Source organism: Rhinatrema bivittatum, chromosome 2 (genome assembly GCF_901001135.1).
Source record: "Rhinatrema bivittatum chromosome 2, aRhiBiv1.1, whole genome shotgun sequence".
Lineage (NCBI taxonomy): Eukaryota > Metazoa > Chordata > Amphibia > Gymnophiona > Rhinatrematidae > Rhinatrema > Rhinatrema bivittatum.
The window spans coordinates 39,018,193-39,033,132 of NC_042616.1; the positions used below are offsets into that span (position 1 = coordinate 39,018,193).

General features: G+C 46.3%; 1 protein-coding gene across 1 annotated transcript in view; it reads right to left on the reverse strand.

Moving 5' to 3' along the window:
* Nucleotides 1-6,650: 6,650 nt before the first annotated feature.
* The window catches only part of LOC115083868 (oocyte zinc finger protein XlCOF6-like), a 33,941-nt gene continuing 25,651 nt past the window's right edge, over nt 6,651-14,940 (reverse strand). Inside the window, exon 2 of the mRNA XM_029587916.1 lies at nt 6,651-9,893. Coding sequence (XP_029443776.1) covers nt 7,432-9,893 — 2,462 coding nt within the window. The 3' untranslated portion in view covers nt 6,651-7,431. The remainder of the gene's footprint in view (nt 9,894-14,940) is intronic.

Below are 14,940 nucleotides of genomic sequence, written 5' to 3' on the forward strand. Positions count from 1 at the left end.
CAAAACTAAAAGAAATAAAAAATATGAAAAACAATAAAACCATACAATTATATTCAAATAAGAAAAATAAAAAATATGAAAACATTAAATGATGCTCCTGACCCTTGATTCTGGATATCTGTAAGAAGGCCTTTCTAAGGGATTGGCTCTGAAGGTGATCCTTGTGTAGCTAAAGAGAGCGTATGCAAGACAGCCTACTGTCTTCTCACCTGGATGTCTCTTCAGTTTGGAAAGGATTACACTAATTTACCACTAGAGGAAGCTTTTTTCATTTAGTACACATACACGTCTACTTCGTGAATTATAGGAGGCTGAGTACCTCTGCCCAACCCAACCATAAGGGCAACAATGTAGATTAGACGCCAAAGTAGTCCAAGTGTAACTTTTATTTCAATGGAGACATCACATACATGAATTGATGTCTCCATTGAAATAAAAGTTACACTTGGACTACTTTGGCGTCTAATCTTCATTGTTGCCCAAACGGCTTTCTTAGATAGCCTACCCTCTTGTTTTATCGGTCCAACCCAGCCATAACCCATTTTCTCATGTTCTGCACAAGTTTCTTGCAGGAAGATAATGGGGGCCTTACATTTCCTAGTGGATTGCAGAATTTGCTTCTGTTTAATTGGGGGAAGAGATACCCTGAACATTGAGAGATAAAATATTGCTCTGCATACCCACTATTACAGCCAAAGTTCAAATGAGAGCGAAGAAATCCCTCCAAGGTCAGAACAGAGACATGCAGTCCTTCCCACAGTCACAGAGCGCCCCATTCTGCCTCTAACAGTACATTCCGTCCTAAAGATTGCCCAGACATGGCACAAAAACACAGTATGCTTTTTAACTTTAACCCCCTCCCCCTCAACATCCACCCTCCCGCAAACCTAGCAACGTCTAACCCACAGCGAGACAGCCCAAACCAACAAGAGTCCCAGTCATTCCAAGACCCTCCAAGGACAAACACCCCTTCTGATAAGGTAACATCTCCCTGGTGGGAAATTCTTCAGGACCAGGGGAGCAAAACCAAACCAAAAAAATACCCCCTCCCTGATATCTTCCCAAGTCCCCCGTCCCGTCCCCCCTGCACCATCCCCTCCCCCTAGCACTCCCTCGATCAGTAACTTCCCAAATACAAAACATCCACTAGTTACAGCTAAAATTAAGTACATCAACAAATGCATCAAGAAAGAAAAATAAAAAAAAGTGAGTCTTTGACATGGTAATGGGGCATCAATAATGCTGAGGCCAACAAACAGCAAACTATGAAAGAAAAGTTCCCAGGAATCCAGATTTGGAAGAAGCAAAAGCAGCTGTCCTGAAGGCTAGACAAAATTAAGCGTCGGCAATTAGAGAGAAGCACGTCAAAAAATGTGGATCCTAGGAGCCGTCCACTGACACCGTCACTGAAGTGGTATAATAATGATACTGTTCTTAGCGTCCGGGAACTCTGGAAATGTCAGAAGGGCTCTGAGCAGGCCTACAATCTAGAGTCTGCCTTGAGCAAATCAAGACTGAATTATCGAACCAGCAACAAACAAATAGAGTATAAGGTCTCTCTTAGCCTGCTGCATTGTCTCACAACAACCTCGACCACCAAAGAAAAAACTTCCCAAAGAGAGAGACTTCCAATCTATCAAAACCCCATAATCAGCCGCTCCCACTTTAAATGTGGCCACTGGCTCCGCATATCGTAGAGGTGCAGTCAGCAGCAGCACCGGGCGTAGATTTGTTTAAGCTCTGCTCTCAGCTTTTCCGCAGCTGACACAGAGAAAATTGTAGCTTTCCCATTTATCACCAATCCGTGGCTTGGCTGGATAAAGTAAAGCCTACTGTGTCCCCAAGGAACGCTGTCCTCGCTTCTGCAATTCCACTGAGAAACCTTGGATCAACATTATCTTACGACCTCTGTAGGGCAGATCACCAATTTCTGTTTAAAATCAGGAGGGGCATCGCACAAGCTCACGGCCTCCCTCCTGCCGGTGCAAGGAAACGATGAGCAATGAGCTGTTTTTAGGAGGCCACTTCTAGTGTGCGAATTCAACAACTTCTGCAACGAAATCGAATCTGCTCCCTCTGGGTTTTTTTTTTCTGGCAAGCCAACAATGCGGGATATTGTTCTGCCGAGATCTATTCTCGAGGTCATCCAGCTTGTCTAGAGCTGTTTTCTGGGGTCTCGCTATTTTGTTTTTAATCAATGTTGGCCCAGGCCGCTGTCAGCGAAGCCTCTAGGTCAGACACACGTGTCTCGACATCATCCAGCCGATGAGCATCGTCCCGCACCGCCTCCCACTAATTGAGCAACCTTGTCAACTAAAACCCCGAGTCGGGAGTCTAATTTGTTATTTTTGCCGCAAACGTCTCCATTAATTTGCTGACGTGGGCATTGTCACTTGTTGCCTCAGAATATGACTTGTCCGCTTCCTCTTTTGAGATGGGGATCTGTGACTTGCTCCGAAAACGGTAAATTTTTTAGGCACAATTCTCTTAGATTTAGAGTTCCAGTTCGCTTTGCTGCATCTTTAGAAAGAGACATATTAATTCCGGTGAAGGAAAACCGCAGCCAGAGCACACTTAAGAGCAAAGGTTTGGCAGGAGCTTTGCTGCAAGGCACCTATCGGGCTCAGAGCATAACCGGAAGTCCTCGCTTACTTTTTTTTTTTTGTTATAGATAATTAGTTTTCTTGTTACTTTGCATCAACGGTGTTTATCAATTGATATTTCTTGGATTTATATCTTGAGATGTAATACTGAATTACAAATAATAAGAAATAATGTGAATAGTTTTCAATAAAACGTTGATTTTTTTTTTTTTGCCACAGAATTTTGAGGAATGGGAGGCCTCAGCCCGAGGGCTGCACAAGCTGCTGACAGTTCTCTGGAGCACACCAGTTATGACCACTATCACCCAGTTCAAATGCTTGGTGCTTGGCTGTAGCTAATTTCTCAGGACCGCCAGGAAGCTGCTTTCCCCAACAGTACCTTTGTTGCGGTTGCAAATGCCTAAAAAAAAAAGGGGTGCCAGACATTTCTGCTTCAAGGGACCTTCTTGAAGGCCGTCTCCCTTTCTTCTCCCCGTCTCTAGGCAGAGCTTGAGGCGCGCCGATTACCCTGCGGTCTGTGTAAGCCCCACTACCTGGCTGCTGCGGAATCCAGGACCGCACGTCCCCATGGCCTTTTGCTTCCGACTAGGACCCTGCTCGAGGAGAGCACTTTCTGCCTCTTCCCTCAAACCCCTAAACTAAGGACGTCCTGCGGGCTCACTTGCCTAGCCCTACTAAGCAGGTCAGCAGGGGCTGGGGGGGGGGGGGGTTCACTTGCATTTACTTGGCGTTTGCTTTCTGTTTGGTTTCATTTCCACGCACTCTCTCCCTTCTAGGCTGTTGGTTCCTTTCCTCCCCTCTACCCCCTGCCCCTCTGGTCCTGGCCCACCAGGTGAGCCCCCTCTGCCTCACCCTCCTTGCCCCTGTGGGACGCTCCCTTGATGCCCCACTGTACCGTGCGGTGGAGGCGGCGGTGCCTGCTTGTCGTACGTACGGGGCGCTACCTTGCCCAGACCCTGTTTGGCAGGAGGTCCGGGGAGATGAGGGAAGTCCCCCCCCCCGCTGGGAGACGCTCCCCAGTTACATCGGGAACCTCACACGGAGGACAGAGCACGGGCCATGGCGATGGGCAGGCTTTGAACCCGGCTGAGGGGCTCCTCCCAGCTGTGCCCACTCTACGGGGAGGAAGAGTCCCTAGGATACTTGCTGGGAGGGTTGCACCTATTTAATAAGAATTCTCGGTATTTCTTTTCTCGTTATTTTTTAAAGTTTTGGTTTCATTTCCCTCCCCCCCCCCCCCAATCTACTGATTTGTGGGCGGGCAATGCTGAGGGGCCCCCCCACTCAAGCTCGGGGCAGCGTGGCCAGCCACCTCCTGGCTGTGGCCCAAACAGCTCATCTGGAGGACCAGGAGAGGTTACGTTGGCCAGGTGCCGGGGCTCTAGTGCACGGCCCTAACAAAAGGCAATCCTGGGAGCCCGGCTCAAGGCGCAGCACTCACGTTCCCTTGGCTGCCAGAAAGCAGAGGAGTTGGCCGGCTGGTGGGCACCAGGCCGGGTGCTCGGCCCCCCCTCCTCATGCCCTGATTGGTTTTTCAGCCCCCTTCCCCCTAGTTCATTCCTTTAGTTTCGTTTCTCCCTGTTAGGGAGCAGCGGACAGGCCTATTAGACCTGGATGGGGACAGCGAGGCAACCCCCCCCCCCCCATTCCTTAGATCTCAAACCTTGGGTCATGTCATGGGCAAGCCGGGGTAAACCCAAAGCCTCTCCCCCTTCCCCTCTTTTCTAGGGGCCAAAAAAAAAGAAAGAGAGAGAGAAAGGGCATCTAAAGTCAAGAGGGGACACAGCGGGCGGTTGCAGAGAGAAGAGAGAAAGCGGTTCCTGTATGGGCCATGGGCAGCCTCATTGTGAGACTGGGTCCCAGTTCAGAATGTTTAAATGGCGTTTGTAATCTTCTAATTTTCATCAAATGTGGTGATGAGTGTCTGGATGTGAAAGATGTACGCTGTTTTTAGTAGGCGTTGCAAGTTAAAACATTTTTCTATGTGTTTAGAAAGCTTTCTGTACATCTATAATGATATTAATGGATATTTATAATGCCAAAGAGCAATTGAGAATTTGTATTTCACTGTCCTTGAAACGTCTTAGTATTTTTTCATGGTCACCTAGCCAACTTTTATTGAGATTTCCTTCACTTTCTGAAACAGTGGATCTGCCACCAGAGCTCCCTCTATCTACTGGAGTTTTTAGGTGTCCTGCCACTCCAGGCAGCTTTAGCCCCGGCTTCACCACATTATTTGTTTTACTCATTTTCCACTTTTTGGTTACGCCATATAGATCATTTCGATTCCTGGTCAAAATTTTGGTGTAAGGGAAGTAGTTTTGGACACACTGCAGGCTGGGGCCATGTACAGAGCAATAAAAGGTTATATAATAAGGATGGCCTACATTTGTCATGATAGGCAAAAAGATGCTTAGAGAAAAATTCAGATCACACATTATTAGGCATTTAAACTAGGAATGGGGGTGGCAGCAGGTGGCCAGTGAATTTGGCAGGTCACCTTCAACCGATACAGGAAGTGGGAAGAGAAAGTAGCAAAATCAATCAGTTCATAAAAACAGAAAAGGCGACCAGGAAGAGCAGCTGGAAAGCTATGACCTCACATGCTCGTAGTCTGGGCAATAAAATCCCAGACCTGCAGTCCCTAATGGTGGAGGTGGACTTGGACATTGCTGCTGTTACGGAAAAATGGTTCTCACCGAGTCTCATGATTGGGATGCGGCCATCCCGGGCTATAACTTGTTAAGGAAGGACAGAAAAGGAGGAGGAGGAGCTCTGTATGTCAACAACAATATCCAAGCAACTGAACTGCACGGGACGTGGGGTAGAGAACATCATAGACCATCCTAACAAATGAAGAAGATGCTTCTACTGTTACTGGTGTGATCTGTAGGCCAACGACTCAAATAGAAGAACTGGACACAGAACTCATCAAAGACATCCAAAAGATGGGAAAGAAGGGAGAAGTGCTGCTCATTGGAGATTTTAATCTGCTGGATTGGAGCCTCCCTTTTGTGGAAGCTACAAAAAAGCAGAGAGAGAGTGGATGCCCTGCAAGGAGCTCTGCTCAAACAAACGGTAATGGAACCTACGAGGGAGGGTGCGATGCGATAGTGTTTGGCAATCCGACGACAGCAAAGCAATGTCACAAGGCGATAGCTAAAGCCAGAAAAATGCTGGGCTACATAGACAGAGGAATAACCAGTAAGAAAAAGATGATAATTCCCTTCTATAGATCCTTGGGGAGGCCTCACCTGGCGTACTATATTGAGTTCTGGAGAACATATCTCAAAAAGGACAGAGACGGGATGAAGGCAGTCCAGAGATGGTTATTTAGACTCCCCTCAAAAATAACTTGATGGAGATAGGATACAGACCCTCCGATACCTGAAAGGTTTTAATGATGCACGGACTTCAAACCTTTTCCATTGGAACCAGGAGAACTAGGGGGTCAAGAAATGAAACTCCAGGGGGACGACTCAGAACCAACATACGGAAATATTTCTTCATGGAGAGGATGGTGGATGCCTGGAATGCCAGGGGAGGTGGTGAAGACAAAAAACAGTCAAAGAATTAAATGGGGCATAAATAGTGGGGGTCCCGAAAGGCTAGAGGATGAAAATGAAGAAAAGCATGCACCCGCTTGTGTGGCAGTTACCATCCTTAGTAGAAGCACGGGGATTACTACCATCAACTAATGAGCCTGGATATTTTTGACACAACTGCAACATCACTCTCTGCTTTGATGGCAGGAGGATGGGGGGGGGGGGGGGGGGGAGGGAAGAGGGGAAATGGATTCAGACGGCAACCAACACGGGCCTCGTCTTTTACGGTCTGGGCTACTGATACGCAGACATAAGGGAAAAAGCACAGGACGGCTTCTATGGCCAAGTCCAAAAGCAAAGTAAGTCAAGCAGCATTGCCTGAATTTTCAAGAAGGCTCCTCACCCAGTAAAAATGATACTAGCAGTAATTTTTATAGGTTTGACAGCTGCTTGGATTTTTATTGTAAATATTATTCCCCTTATCACAAGGCCTGGGGGTAACTGCACGGACTACTCTTAAGAGAAACTTAGGGGTAACCCTGTATGGAGCAGCAGATATTACCATAAGAAGCTTGCTGAGCAGACTGGATGGACTATTTGGTCCTTTTCTGCCATCATTACTATGTAACACAGAGCTACCCTAAAGGTACCTGGATAAAAGTTAGCTGGCTAACTTTAAGATATCCAGCTATATTCAATGGTGCAGCCGCACTAGTGAATACTACCTCCAAAGTTAACCGGATAAGTTTATCCAGCAACTTTATTATCTGGACTGAATATGGACCTCGCAGAGTTTTGGCATAAACAGAGCAATATATTATTTCCTTGTCCTCTTCAGAGGGCCACTTAATTGTATCCATTCTTAAGTTCTTTAAATTTTTCGTCTGTCCACTGCTGTACTGCATCCATAAACAAGTTCTCCATGGATTACAGCAATATTAGTCATCTTAAGATCTGGCACTATTTCCATCACTATCATTAATCTGGGTGCTTAGGATAAATATGGGCAGCTTTGTATACTGGATGACGTACAGCCTTTATCAAATTTTTCTTTGTGCTTCTTTTCATGCTTCAATAGTAGACGTTGCCTGGCTGAGGTTTAGTCTACGTGTTATGCAACAGGGTCACCCCATAAAGGTACTCAACAAGAAATGATGAAAGAAATGTATTCCATTTATTATATATTCAATTGCTCTCTCTCCTGTAGATCCCTCTTCCTCACTATACTTCACCCCTGTTTGGATTCTCTAGTGATCTGTGAGGTATACCTTCCTACCGAAGCTCTAACCACACTCAGTTTCACATGGGGCAGTTTCTCCAAATGGTGGATTCTCTCCTTTGTGGATTATCTGGTGGCTTATGAGCCATGACTTCCAGCTAAAGCTCTCACCACATTTAGTACATGTATATGGTTTCTCTCCAGTGTGAATTCTCTGGTGCTTTGCGAGATGTGCCTTCCAACAGAATCTCTTACCACACTCAGTACATGCAAATGGCCTCCCAACAATGTGGATTCTCTGGTGCTTTGTGAGATCTACCATGACCAAGAATCTTTTACCACAGTCTGTACACATGAATGGTTTTTCTCCTGTGTGTCGTCTCTGGTGCCTGATAAAGCACACCTTTTTCAAGAATTTGTCATCACACCGAGTACAAACAAAGAGTTTCCCACCAGTGTGGATTCTCTGGTGTATTTGGAAATAAGTCTTTGAACTGAAATATTTATTGCACTCTGTACAAATAAATGGTTTCTCTTCTGTATGTGTTCTCTGGTGATAGATAAGACTCGTCTTCCAGCTATAGCTCTTACCACATTCCGAACATGAAAATGGTTTCTCATGTGTGTGTTTTCTTTGGTGTCTTGCAAGTTCTCCTTTTCCTATGAAACTTTTACCACACTCAGTACACAAATATGGTTTCTCTCCTGAGTGTATCCTCTGGTGGTTTGTAAGGCTTCTCTTCCAACGGAAGCTCTTACCACACTCAGTACATGAAAATGGATTCTCTTGGTTGTGTATTCGCTGGTGGCTGGCAAGTTCTCTCTTTCCTATGAACCCTTTACCACACTCAGTACATGAAAATTGTTTCTCCGAATGTATTCGCTGGTGGTTTGTAAATGTCCTCTTCCAACGGAAGCTCTCACCACATTCAGTACATGAAAATGGTTTCTCACCTGTATGAATTCTCTGGTGGCTTACAAGTTCTCCTTTGCCCTTGAAACTTTTACCACACTCGGTACACAAATATGGCTTTAGTCCTGTGTGGACTATCTGGTGCCTTGAGAGATGTGATTTGAAACTATAGCTCTTATCACAGTCTGTACATTTAAATGGTTTATCTCTTTTGTGGCTCATCTGGTGCATTGTGAGCTGTGAGTTCGTAATGAAGCTCTTACCACATTCAGTACATGTAAAAGGTTTTTCTCCTGTGTGACTCATCTGGTGTTTTCTGCAATATGCCTTTGATCTGAAGCTTTTACCACACTCTGTACACAAAAATGGTTTCTCACCAGTATGTATTCTCTGGTGGCTTATAAAGCTTGCCTTCCGACTAAAGCTCTGACCACAATTGGGACATGTAAATGGTTTCTCTCCTGTGTGCGTTATCTGATGACATTTTAGATGCTTGTTGAAACAGAAACTCTTACCACATTCATTGCATGTAAATGGTCTCTTTCCTGTGTGGATTTTCTGGTGCCCTATGAGATTTGTCTTTGCACTGAAACTCTTCCCACACTCAGCACATGTAAAAGGTCTCTTTCCTGTGTGTATTCTCTGGTGATTGATGAGATGTGTCTTCCAACTGAAGCTCTTACCACATTCAAGGCAGGGAAATGGTTTCTCTCCTGTATGGATTCTCTGGTGCTTTGTCAGACAACTCTTCCACCTGAAGCTCTTACCACACTCAGGACATGTAAATGATTTCATCCCTGTGTGGATTTTCTTTTGCTGTGAGAGTACTCTCTTCTTTTTGAAGCATTTTTTAGATTTAGCACAAGAGAATGCTTTCTCAACAGATTGGGTTTTTGGGTGTTTTTTGAAGACTTTTCTCCAACAGACATTATAATTAGATTTATTACTTGAAATTGGCCTCTCTCCTTGGAAATCTTGGTGTCTTGAACTGTTTGCTTTCTGAATGAAGATTTTGTCTCCAGCAATACATGGATACATTCTCTCATTAGTGTGGCTTTTCTGTTTTTTCGTGAGGCTTGCTGTAGAAATAAAACCTATACCAGATTCTGTTCTTTCACACAAGCTCTTTTTTTTATTGATTTTCTGATGTTGCAACAGTTCTCTTTTCCTATTGAAAACCCTCCCACAGTCAGAACACGTTAAAGGTGCCTTTCCTGTTTGGGTTTTCTCTTGGTCCTGTTTTCCCTCCTGACTGAAGGTTTTCCCACAGTCTGTAGCTGTGAGAGATCTCTGCTGTGATTTCAGAGTTACAGGTTCCCTGAGACATATCTGACATACTTCGCATAAACATCTTTGTTCTGGTGTCTGGCTTTTCTGGTTTTCCCCTGTATGTGTGATACTTCTGGCACTTTGCTCACATGGAGCCGAGTCTCCTGCTGAATGTCTTTGCTTCTTTTCTTTGACGTCCTGAGTCTTGCATTTTTTCTCCCAGTCAGAATGGGAAGACGTATCCTCTTCATCTCTTTCTGATAACATCTTGCTCTCTTCTGGATTCTCACCGAGCTCGCAGTGATGAGTCCTTGTATTAATTTTTCTGGGATCATCTTTTTCTGCTTAAAAAAAAAAATAAACATGAATTATTATAGGAGAAGGAAAGTTTAAGGAGTTCGGTAATACATTAGCATTTGGGTTTTCTTGTTCTCTTGCTGCTGTTCTCCTGAAGAAGCAGCAGCAATACAAAATGTTTAAAAAGACCCTGCCATAACAATGCCCTGTAACACTGTGTCATGTCCTATTGCATTTCAAGGAAAAGATTTGTGCATCCTACACCTGGCTCTGGTGATTGGGGAGGAAAATTTGCAAAGTCATTTGTGTAATTAAACAGAAATATAGGCAGGCAAACTGTCAGTATATAAAATGATCTTCCTCAAAATAGCTGAAAGAACTCCACAATGCCCGTACCTTTAACCACATTTGCAGGAGGCATTCACAGGGACATGTTTAATTTAAGGAAGGAAAAGTATGAGGAAAGATTGCCTTTTCACACGTGATACTGTCTGTATGTAAAAAGTACCGCAGATATTCTCCCGGAGGGGAGAGTATGAAAACTTTCCCCACGATAGATGAAACCTAAAAGGAACAATTGCAAATGTTAACAGTTTTCAAGAGGCATGGAACTGTTCCAAAATGCCATCTTGGAAGTCCAGATAAAATGTATTTCATGCATTAAAACAGTTCCAGGCAGACAAAACTACTGCCAGCATGGTTTCATTTTGCAGGGTACAAGGCAGCTGAATACCAAAAGGCAGCATCCAAAAAATGAAAAGCAGACCCAGATGAGAAAAAATAGGCAAGAGCATAAGTAGAAGTAAAGACAGGCCAAGAGAACATAAGAACCTGCCATACTGGGTCAGACCAAGAGAACATAAGAACCTGCCATACTGGGTCAGACCAAGGGTCCATCAAGCCCAGCATCCTGTTTCCAACAGTGGTCAATCCAGGCCATAAGAATCTGGCAAGTACCCAAAAACTAAGTCTATCCCATGCTATTGATGCCAGTAATAGCGGTGGCTATTTTCTAAGTCAACTTAATTAATAGCAGGTAATGGCTTCTCCTCCAAGAACTTATCCAATCCTTTTTTAAACACAGCTACACTAACTGCACTAACCACATCCTCTGGCAACAAATTCCAGAGTTTAATTGTGCGTTGAGTAAAAAAGAACTTTCTCCGATTAGTTTTAAATGTGCCCCATGCTAACTTCATGGAATGCCCCCTAGTCTTTCTACTATCCGAAAGAGTAAATAACCGATTCACATCTACCCGTTCTAGACCTCTTATGATTTTAAACACCTCTATCATGTCCCCCCTCAGCCATCTCTTCTCCAAGCTGAAAAATCCTAACCTCTTCAGCCTTTCCTCATAGGGGAGCTGTTCCATCCCCTTTATCATTTTGGTAGCCCTTCTCTGTATCTTCTCCATTGTAATTATATCTTTTTTGAGATGCGGCGACCAGAATTGTACACAGTATTCAAGGTGCGGTCTCACCATGGAGCGATACAGAGGCATTATGACATTTTCTGTTTTATTCACCATTCCCTTTCTAATAATTCCCAACATACTGTTTGCTTTTTTGACTGCTGCAGCACACAAACGACGATTTCAATGTGTTATCCACTATGACGCCTAGATCTCTTTCTCCGATTAGTTTTAAATGTGCCACATTGCACCTTGCACTTATCCACATTAAATTTCAGCTGCCATTTTGATGCCCAATTTTGCAGTCTCAGAAGGTCTTCCTGCAATTTATCACAATCTGCTTGTGATTTAACTACTCTGAACAATTTTGTATCATCTGCAAATTTGATTCTCTCACTCGTCGTATTTCTTTCCAGATCATTTATAAATATATTGAAAAGTAAGGGTCCCAATACAGATCCCTGAGGCACTCCACTGTCCACTCCCTTCCACTGAGAAAATTGGAGAAATTACTTACCTGATAATTTCGTTTTCCTTAGTGTAGACAGATGGACTCAGGACCAATGGGTATAGTGTACTCGTGCTAGCAGTTGGAGATGGATCAGATTTCAATCTGACGTCAGCCCCTAGTACATATACTCCTGCAGGAAGTGCAGTTCCTCAGTATTCTTTCTTGCAAAGCATTGTGGATATATGTGTGACTGACTGATTAACTTCATCATATGGTTATTTTAACCAACTTGTTAATAACGTTTAAAACTTAACTTGATTAACTTGAACTGGTTGATTGACTATAGCTGGGACCGCCAGAGTACTCAACCGGAAAGCATCAACACCTGGCAGGGTGGATTGCTCTATGTAAGTTAAAATATGGCTTACCCATACTTCATTGAAAAACATGCATAACGGCAGCCAAGGGTGGGATGCTGAGTCCATCTGTCTACACTAAGGAAAACGAAATTATCAGGTAAGTAATTTCTCCATTTCCTAGCGTGTAGCAGATGGACTCAGGACCAATGGGATGTATAAAAGCTACTCCCGAACCGGGTGGGAGGCTGCCCTTGGCCCATTTAGGATTGCCCTTGCAAATGCCGTGTCCTCCTGAGCCTGCACATCCAGACGGTAGAATCTGGAGAAGGTATGGATGGAGGACCACGTTGTCGCCCTGCAGATCTCGGCAGGTGACAGTATTCTAGTTTCTGCCCCGGACACCGCCTGGGCTCTGGTAGAATGGATCTTGACCTGTAGAGGCGGGGGCTTTCCTGCTTCTACATAGGCCGCCTTGATAACTTCCTTGCTCCAGCGGGTAATGGTTGCCCGCGAGGCCGCTTCCCCTTGCTTCTTCCCGCTGTGAAGGACGAAAAGGTGGTCCGTCTTTCGTACTGGTTCCGACAATTCCAGGTATCTGGATGGAGGTCTGTCGATGTTGCGATGACGCAGACTGCGAGCCTCTTCCGACTTCCTCAAGCCGACCATCGTTGGAGTGAGATGGTTTGTTTAATGTTGAAGTGTGAAAACAACCTTGGGGAGGAATGAGGGAACCGTGAGTAGCTGTGTGGTCCCCGTGGAGAGTCTGAAGGACGGCTCACGGCAGGACCATGCCTGTTGTTCTGAGATGTGGCGGGCCAAACCCACGGCCAGCAAGAACACTGTCTTTAAGGTTGACAGACGGAGGTACTGGCCACTTCGGGGTGGCCGAATGTGTTTGATTCCTTTCGGGAAGAGTGGTATATCTGGTGCGAGGCTATGCTTTCGCCCTGGTTCCTGGAGCCGTAGCATGACAATGCTGCAACCTGTACCTTGATGGAGTTGAGGGGCAGGCCCTTCTGTAGACCATTCTATAAGAATCCCAGAATCGCCACTTTTAGAGGGGCGTGGCTTGACGTTGTGGTCTTCGCACCAGGCCTCAACGACTCTCCAGATCATTATGTACTTTAGGGATGTGGAGAACTAGCGTGCTCGGGGGAGAGTATCTATTACTGCCCCCCGAGAATCCGTTCTCTCTCAGGTGGGCCCTCTCAATGGTCAGACCGTAAGAGAGAATTGTGCTAGGCCCTCGAGAAGAATCGGGCCTTGTTGGAGCAGGCCTCTGTGTGGGGGCAAGGGTAATGAGTTCCCTGCCCGTCGTCTTCTCATGTCTGTGTACCAGGGTCTTCTTGATCAATCCGGGGCCACCAGAAGAACTAGTCCTCTGTGTTGCTGTATCTTGTGAATAATTGCGCCCAGCAAGGGCCCCGGTGGTAAGGCGTATAGCCGGTTCCCCGGTGGTTAGGTCTGTACCAGGGCCTCGATCCCCTGGGGCTGCAGATCCCGCCTGCGGCTGAGGTATCTGAGCGTTGGACCTGCCTGTCAGAGGGTCCATGTCTGGGGACTCCCACCGAATCCCTATCAGCTTTAAGGCTGTGGACGGCAGCTTCCTTTCTCCTGGGTTTAGACTTTCCCTGCTGAGGGGGTCTTCCTTTGCCGGCGATATGGACGGTGAGGATCTCCTGGAGATTTGTTTCCGCTCACGCCATCAGAGGGTCTAATTCTAGGAGCCCCCGTTGGCTTCTGGTTCCGCCCTGTCGGTTGATGCAGGCCACCGTCGTGGCGTTGTCGGACATCACTCTGCCCGCTTTGTTTCGGGACGTGTGTGCGAACCGCAGGCAAGTTAATCTAACTGCCCGCGCTTTTAGGGGGTTGGTGTTCCATCCCGCTTCTTCTGCGTTCTACTGCCCTTGGGCGGTTAACTCTTCGCAGTGTGCTCCCCACCCATGTAGGCTGGCATCTGAGGTGAGCAGGGTCCAGGTTGTGGAGGATAGCCTTGACTCTCGGCTTGTGTGACGGTTCTGCAGCCACCACCGTAGCTGGGTCCGGAATCTGCCTGGAAATGGTAGACTTGCGGTGTAGTTCTGGGATCGTGGACTCCGCCGCGATAGAAGCGAGCGTTGTAGGGATCTCAAATGGGCTCGCGCCCATGGCACCACTTCCAGCATGGACACCATTAGCCCAAGGCCTTGTAGTCCCATGCTGTGGGACGAGGGACGCTCGGTAAGGTCTGAACCGGTTCCGCAGCTTTGATCTCCTCGTGGGGTTCAGGCTGACTTTGTCTTCCTTGGTGTCGAATCGGACTCCTAGGTATTCCAGCGACTGTGAGGCTGTAAGGGGCGTTGGCCACCTATCCTAGGCTTTCCAGGAGTGTTATGACTCTGCTGGTTGCTCGATGGCTTTCCTCCGGAGACTTTGCCCTGATCAGCCAATCGTCCCGGTTGGACTGAAGGAGGATTCCTTCCTTCCTGAGTGTTGCCGCCAACACTACTATCACCTTGGTGAACGTCCGGGGTGCAGGCTGACCCGAAGGGTAGTGTCCGGAACTGATAGTGATGATTCAGGACCTTGAAGTGTAGGAGCGCTGGTGCTCCTGATGAATTGGGATGTGTAAGTAGGCCTCAGACAGATGCAGGGATGTGATGAACTCTCCCGATTGAATTGCTCGTATGACGGATCGTAGGGTTTCCATGCGGAAGCGGGGGATCCTTAGGAGGCGGTTGACCGACTTGAGGTCCAGGATGGGCCTGAATATAAATGGAGTAAAGTTCAGTATTCCTGGCCCGTGTAGGTACCGGAGTTATGGCCTCGGGGGCCGGAAGCCTGTTCAGTGTAGCTTCCACTGCTGCCCTCTTGCGGAGGACGTGGCAGGGGG